The 7,551-nt window shown below is 35.7% G+C and overlaps 1 protein-coding gene across 1 annotated transcript; it reads right to left on the reverse strand.

The window, feature by feature from the left end:
• Positions 1-1,779: 1,779 nt before the first annotated feature.
• Positions 1,780-2,467, reverse strand: LOC114538578 (ATP-dependent DNA helicase PIF1-like). The gene is made up of 2 exons (XM_028559712.1): positions 1,900-2,467; positions 1,780-1,790 (listed from the first exon to the last, which is right to left on the reverse strand). Exons 1-2 carry the CDS (start codon positions 2,465-2,467, stop codon positions 1,780-1,782), a joined length of 579 nt encoding a protein of 192 aa, XP_028415513.1.
• Between the last annotated feature and the right edge of the window lie 5,084 nt (positions 2,468-7,551).

Genomic DNA, 7,551 nt, shown 5'->3' on the forward strand with positions numbered 1-7,551 from the left:
ATAAATTAAAGAATTAACAAAGACTTGGTACAATACCACGACTATATTCTTTAGGAATAGGTGCTGATATTCCGTCCGGGTCACAGGCTTTTGTCGCATCTAGATTCAACTTCCTGCACACTCAATTGGAATTCGCCAGCATTCGTCACATTTGGGATTTCTTCATGACTCATCATCATTGATATCACCACTGGGGATTGGCCATTGGGGACTTTTGAGGATTGAATTATTCATGGCCTAGAGTAAACACAGTGTTTCACATTAATTATTCCTGGGGGTTTCCACTGTCCGTAATGACAGGTTACTTGGTGGATAATACAAAGAGTAAAAAGACTAATTGGAATGCTGTACACTAAAAATACTTTGGCCAAAAAACACCTTACTAATTTGAACCCAAACCATCCATTGGGCAGCTTTTCAAAATGAGTTGTCTTATTTATAGAAATCATAGTCTATATAAATAAAAGTTTGTTTTTGCTAGTTTTCGGTCAGAACAATAGATTTTTTATGTTATACTGCACATAGAGATCTTACCAATTTGAAGCTAGCGAGAATCCAGCATCTCCTCCCCGTTAGCTGTTGTGTTCTTCATTTCATGAACAACTTGTAGTTTTTCATTGTGGCTGGCGTCAACCTATAAAATATGAAAACTATGTTGATCACATGATGCAAAAAGATCTAAGTTAATGAAAAATAGGAAATGGAGCTTATCTTTATATTGTCTAAGGAATAAGAATCCACCAAATCATCGAGAATGAAAGCACGAGAGGTGTCATGAGAGGGAAGCAGGTGTTGCAGTATGAACTGCAACAAAGGTTTTCTTGCATAGGAAAAGTTGGCATTCATACAAACACTTGGCATTCAATCAGTATACCCAAACATACATGCATTACTTACAAATACATATAGGAAATAAAACAATATTGCCAAAAAATTTACTATGTGCAGTACTGTAGCGAAGTGACAACAGCATCATGATCAGAGTAATAAACACTTACAACAGAATTGTTCAGTATTCTTAAAGAATTTGGTCTTACATACACATGATCTAGTAAGCTACCAGAAGAAACGAATGTGGGTTCGGTAACAACTTGAGTATAGTTTAGGGATTCCATTAATGACGCTAGCGGTTGAGATTGAGTTTGATTAAGGTAGTTAATATTAAAGTCACCAAGGACCATGTCAATTCTGGAACTATTAAGGATATATTCTAATGCTTCCAAATGATGTGAGATATTGGAGGTGTTTTTTCTATATAATAAAAGGAAAGAACGCGACTCTTGTAGTTTAGTGTCAACCAGTTTGAACTTAAGTGCATTAAGTGAATGAATGTATTCATAATCTTGTATTTCCAAACTACTTTTTATACAGATTGCCATGCTGGAGTATTTGTCTGCATGATCTTGACGATAAATTCTAAAAGGTTTTAAAGTGTTTGTAATTTCTATGTCAGAGTCATTAGGTAAAAGCTGTGTCTCAGTTAGTGCTAGTACATCAGAATTGAACAACTGAGAATGCGACCTGATATCTTTACTGTGCTTTCTCAGAGATCTGATGTTCAACAGTGATATTGTCAGAACTGAATAAAGCAGCAATCTTTTTCTATTGGTGTGTTTAAGCATGAACTGGAGTTTCGAAGTCTTTCGTATTCTTCATGTACTTTGGGATTTGCCTTGATATGTTTACTTTGTATTTCTCCGAGTATGTGTAAACCTTGTAAGGATGTTGCACGGCTTAACGCTACATAAATTTGTCCATAGTTGAAAGATCTTTGCTTCTTTAAGTCCAAACTGACAACAACATTTTCAAGAGTAAGTCCCTGCACTTTATGGACAGTACAAGCCCAAGAAAGTGCTATGGGAAATTGTATTCTCTGAATTTCAGGTGAAGATGCTTTACCTGGTCTAACTTTAATTTTTGCAAGAACAGGCTGAATTGGTACAACGTGATTTTCTCTAGCAAAAGGATTGGTACTTGTATTTATTGCTGTTTTTCCAGCTTTCTCGTCATCAAATTTTACATATACAACTGTTGGTACATTTTTAATGTTAGCATAAATTTTTACTACAGTTCCCATTTGCCCATTGATAAGTCGATCTTGTATATTGATATTTGTAGTAAGCATTATTCTGGCGCCTTCTTTAATCTGAATTTCGGCATCAAGACCACATGTTTCAGATCGTCCTCTTGCTAAAACTCTATCAATATCTTGTTTACTAACATTTGGTGGATATTGATTTTTTGCTTTAAGTATATATAGCGGTGTTTGAATGGCTTCCAGTTTCATTTGGTTGTGTTCATTAACAGGAGAATTTTCAGCCCAAATATGAAGTGCATCTGATGGATAGTTGGGATCAGATGGCGAAACTCTTCTTGATTGAATAACTTTAATATCATCCTCAGTATGAGAAGCTGTTCTTACTCTATTGAGAAGCTCAGTAAATGCCTTATCGTTTTTTTGCCTCATGATTTCTGTAAGTTCGACCATTTTAAAAACCCTCCATGGATGACAGAGATTGTGTGCTTCAATTTTGTAAGCATCAAAAACTGGTCTCTTTTTTATTGGAGGTAACTGATACAGATCACCTACAGATATAATACTTATTTGTGCAAATAACTTGGTAGAAGAGCAACCAAAGATTTCCTTTAATCGTTGGTGAGTGTGTAACAAAGTTGTGTTTCCAACCATAGAAATTTCGTCTATAATTATAAGTTTTACGTCTTTTAAAGAAAGTCTATACTGTGTTTTTCTCTGGTCAGACATTGCCGAAAGGTTCTCACCTGTTTCTTAGGAATAGCAAGTCCTGTATTTAAATCAATATTTATAGCTGCAACACCTGTAGGTGCCATTAATAGAACCGTTGGTAATTCAGGGTTAAACGGAGGATGTCTAAACGTTTTAACTGCCGTATAGTATATTGTTTTAATCAAGTGACTTTTGCCAGCGCCACCACCTCCAGTAAGGAAGAGGTATATAGGTTTTATTTCAACAGGTTTTAAACTGTTCATGTCTTTTATTAGTTTTCTGCACCAAGACAGAACTATATCATATGCACACCTTTGTTCTGCATTCAAAGATCTAACTGATTGGCGCAGTTGATCATCGGAAATTTCTGATGGTTGATTGTGATAAGTAATTGTAGCAGAAGACTGATTTGATTGTGTAAGGTGAAGATGATCAGGTCGCTGTTCATTAAATGACTCGTTAGGATTTGTATCATTTGGTAGTTCATCTTGGAGATCTGAATTTTCCTGATCATTTATGGTATCATAGGAATGGATTGTTTTGTCAGGATTATTTCTCATTGCTTCTAGTGCATCAGTTATAGCATCAGCATCAGGTTCAAACAAAGCTTTGTTTTCTTCCACAATAGCTTGAACGTCAGGTTCATAAAATTTGGATGTATATGTTTGATCGGAACTTAGGAGCTCTGTTTCGTTTCTCCAAGGAAAATACAGCATAAGCAAATGATGGAAATATAACTCTGGTTCTTTTCTTTTATTTGGTGTATGATATCTTATAATAGCTTGAACCTTCCTACACTTCATTATTTCATTTCTGTTCATTAATTCAATTTTGGGTGGAAGAGATTGTTCTGTATCTTCCTTCGAGTGATGTGATTCAAGCAAGTCATCATTTAAAACATCAGGTTGAGAATCCTTCGTTTCAACATTCTCTGTCCTATAATCCTTATAATAGAATGCAGCAAATTGTGCTAAACACATTCTATCAACAACAGAAATTCCTTTTGGTCTTAGGCTATAACGCTCAATTATGTTGGATTTGTAAATATCTGAGCTGTCGTCATCAAGTTCATCAAGCTCACTTGGAGTTTTAGTCATACGGACTCTTTTCTCTGGTAAATCTGTACTGACAAAAATAGTCTTTGGGAATATTTTTCTCAACCACAGTTCAGGCATACATCTATATACACATTCTTGTGAACTAACCTCTCCTGTAGAAAGAAAAGCAGCACCAATTTTTTTTAAACCGTCTCTGATGTTCGTGTTAGATGATTTAGCTTCCTTTGCAGCGTTAAGTATAGCCTGAGAACATTCAGTTTCATCTTTTGTAAAATATGAGCATACATATGTTATGCATTTGTAATGATTAAAAACTGGTTGTAGGTCAACATTTGCCGCAAATCCCTTAATCCCAGCAACAAAATAATTGTTAATAAAACAACTATCCACTGTAGTTTAAGATGTAAGTCGAAATCAGAATCTGGTGAAATCGAAAGAGCCCAATAATATTCACTTTCAGCTATACCAACTGAATCAAATATATCTTTTTCGGTAGCAGTTGCGATATAGTTTTCTTTTGATGATGGATTCAAGACTTCATCAATTTTGTTTTTGACTAATGTTAGGATTTCTTTTCGTCTATTAAGTATAGTGCACTTGGCTTCCTCATCCATATTTTCATCGAGAGGCTCAGCTATAATTGTTCGTTTGGTAAAGAACTGTCCAAAATTAAAACGACATTGAACGTTTTTGTACTTTCTGCAGGTTTTCGAATGGTTATGTTTTTGATACGTTTTGACTAACTCGTGCAACTCTAGTTCATCTTGTTTATTAGGAAGGTTAGCTTGCACATGTTCATCAATAAATGCTACATAGGCATCCTTGCTCTCAGAAGTAAGTTTTGGACAATCAGAAGTCCATACTAATGCATGTAAGTGGGGAGATCCTCTCATTTGAAACTCAATTCGAAGAGCATAATAAGTTATTTTGCCTATTGGGTTACAATGACTAAGAAGGACTTCACTAAAAAATGTTTCTACTCGGTGTTGAAAGTGTTTTGCAATCTGTACCTGCTAAACGCAGACTTTTTTCAGAACTTGATGATAACAATAATTCATCACGCTCAATAGAAGAACCAGATAAAATGGCTACACCTGTAAATGAGAATATTGATCCTATTGCTTGTTTACAAGAACAAACGAAATAACTTTTAGCAACTAATGAGAAACTTAAGGAGGAGAATGGAAGACTTAAAAATGAAAATAAATGTCAAAAAGATGAGATAAGAGGATTAACGGAGCAACTGGAACAAGAGAGGAAAAGAATACGTTTTTCAATTGAATGTTTTAAGGACAATGACATTCTCATTAGGTTTTATACGGGGCTGGAAGACTACAAAACCTTCAAAACATTGTTTGATTCATTTGGACCGGTAGTGAATAATCTGGTGTATTATGGTACCAAGACTGATTTGGAAAGGTTAAGCTCTGAAGATGTAATTAAACGTGGACCTAAAAGAACAAATTCACCTGAACAGGAATTTTTCCTTTGTGTTGGCTCGCTTGCGATTAAGGCTTTTAGAAGAAGATATAGCGACCAGAGCTGGGTTGTCTCAATCACATATTTCGAGAATATTTATTACTTGGGTTGACTTCTTGCATTCAAGGTTACGTAGCTTTCCAATTTGGCCATCCTGGCCATCCATCCCAATTTGGCTATCCTCCCTGCTTTATTATTTATTCGGCCTAACAAGATGATTTTACCTGACATTGACATGGCTGGAGTTAACCTTTTAAAAGGCAACCCTATAATAGCATTTCATTCTATCAAAGGCTTAAAATTTACCCATAATAAAGGCTAGGTCCAAAACATTTTCACATTAAATCCATTGTAGGCTGTGAAACTTTATTAAACTTTGTGTGTCCTACCCCTTAATGGTTAAACTATTTAAAGCATGCACAGGAGTGTTTTATCATATTAAAATGCAAGTGCGCAGCACGAGCATTTCACATATGATAAAACAGGACTACAAATGCTTTAAATGACCAAAAACATTAATACAATAGATGCTGTCTCATTAGTATTCTTTGTTGCTGATTAGGGTGGACTGTATATAAAGAATACTAATGAAGATGAGTTTTATCAGGTATATAGCCACTTCAAGTGACATATTTTGGTATAAGTAAAAAAGCCAGTAAAAAACAATCGATGTGTTTTATTAATGTCATTTACCAGAAGGAAGAATAAATGAAAAGTAAAATGATGTTAGTTCTGGCAGCATTTTGTTCTCCCACAAAGAAATGTCCTTATAGATACGCTGAACATGCATATATCAGCATTGGTGTATACCACAAAATCAATCCAGGGTAAATTTAAAATGTTCAAGACACCTTGACATTGATAATAATATGCATGGTTCACTTTAAGTTCTAATCCACTTTCGGTTTCTTTTAAATAAAAACCTTTGACACTTTGTGCAGCTTCATTAACATTCATTTCTTTCACTGAGTAAGGACACTTAACTTCAATGCATCCAACTGGAATACCATCTTTTATGACAATTCCATCAGGGCTACAACCCAGCCATGGCCACTGGGGACTGATGACTAACCCACAACATGTGACAAAAGCACTGCCTTTTAATGTTACATCTTGATATTTAGCAATTGCATTACTTTCATTATCCAAGCCCCACTGTACAGATGCAGGCACTTTTCTTTTCTCATGATCAACACATAAAATTGATTCAATCAGTGAAGCTGGATGGTTTTTCTTTCTACGATTGATAACTTTGCCAAAAATTGAAGCAGTAAGCCTTTTAGATCGTTCAGCGTACCATTGAGGATCTTTGTTTTGCCTCATAGTACTCAAACATATATCCTTAGCAGTGGATACAGTCAACCCAACTTTTGTTTTTACTAGTTCTAGTTGTTCTGGGCTATAATCTGATGGAGGGGTGTAACCATTTGGCACATTTTTAAAGATCTGATCAACCAGTTGACTTGGTGGTATTTGCGTTGGAATAGGAACAGAGCTGTTGTCCAGTTTTCTATTTTGCAACTGATTACAAGATGTCTCGAAAAGTTCACATGGCTTATAGTTATTTGAGGCTATAGCTTCACGAAATAGTGAAGCGCAATTGGCTTTCTCAAATGCATTTGCCATAGACTTAATTTCTTCTACAGTCACAGTCCGAGCAAATGGTGGAGTAGCACAATACTCTTCCCTTCTCCCTTTTACAATATACCTTTTGGCAGGTTTGTTCACATCAGCTTTTTCAAATAGCATTTCTTCAAATTTAACAGCTTTGTCCAGGGTCTTTGAGCTTCCAGAGGGCACACTCCATTTTTGAGGAAGTTGTGTGTTGTTGTCAATTCCACAGGAACGTGTTTCAAATTCAGATTGACAAAGTCCAAAATAGTGTACAATAGAGCAGCTACGTGTTTGCAGCAACCTCCTTGGCCAGCCTTACAAGAACACTTAGCATATTCCACTTCACCGTTAACTTGGTTTAAATGAACATAAACAGGATAGCTGACGCTCTTCATGGAAGCACCAACACGCGCTTTCACCACGAACAACAGCTTCGAGGCTTGCACATTTGGCTTGAAAAAAGTACTTTTTACATAACCTTCTTTCCATAGTCCATAGCCTTTCTTCATATTTCGATAAGCTTTTGGAGCCATTTTATCAGGCATTGTACGGCTATTTTTTACAAGCTTATTCTCCAGCTTTTCATGAGTAAATCCTGGAAGTTTCTCTAAGCATTTTATCCAATCACGGTTGTCAGAATTGAAGATATCTTCA

This window comes from Dendronephthya gigantea, unplaced genomic scaffold, assembly GCF_004324835.1.
Source record: "Dendronephthya gigantea isolate DGI-Jeju-01 unplaced genomic scaffold, DenGig_1.0 000188F, whole genome shotgun sequence".
NCBI classification, from domain to species: Eukaryota; Metazoa; Cnidaria; class Anthozoa; order Malacalcyonacea; family Nephtheidae; genus Dendronephthya; species Dendronephthya gigantea.

Coding starts and splice junctions, on each gene's coding strand:
- LOC114538578 (XM_028559712.1), bottom strand. CDS start 2,467: ATGAGGCAAAAAAACGATAAGGCATTTACTGAGCTTCTCAATAGAGTA.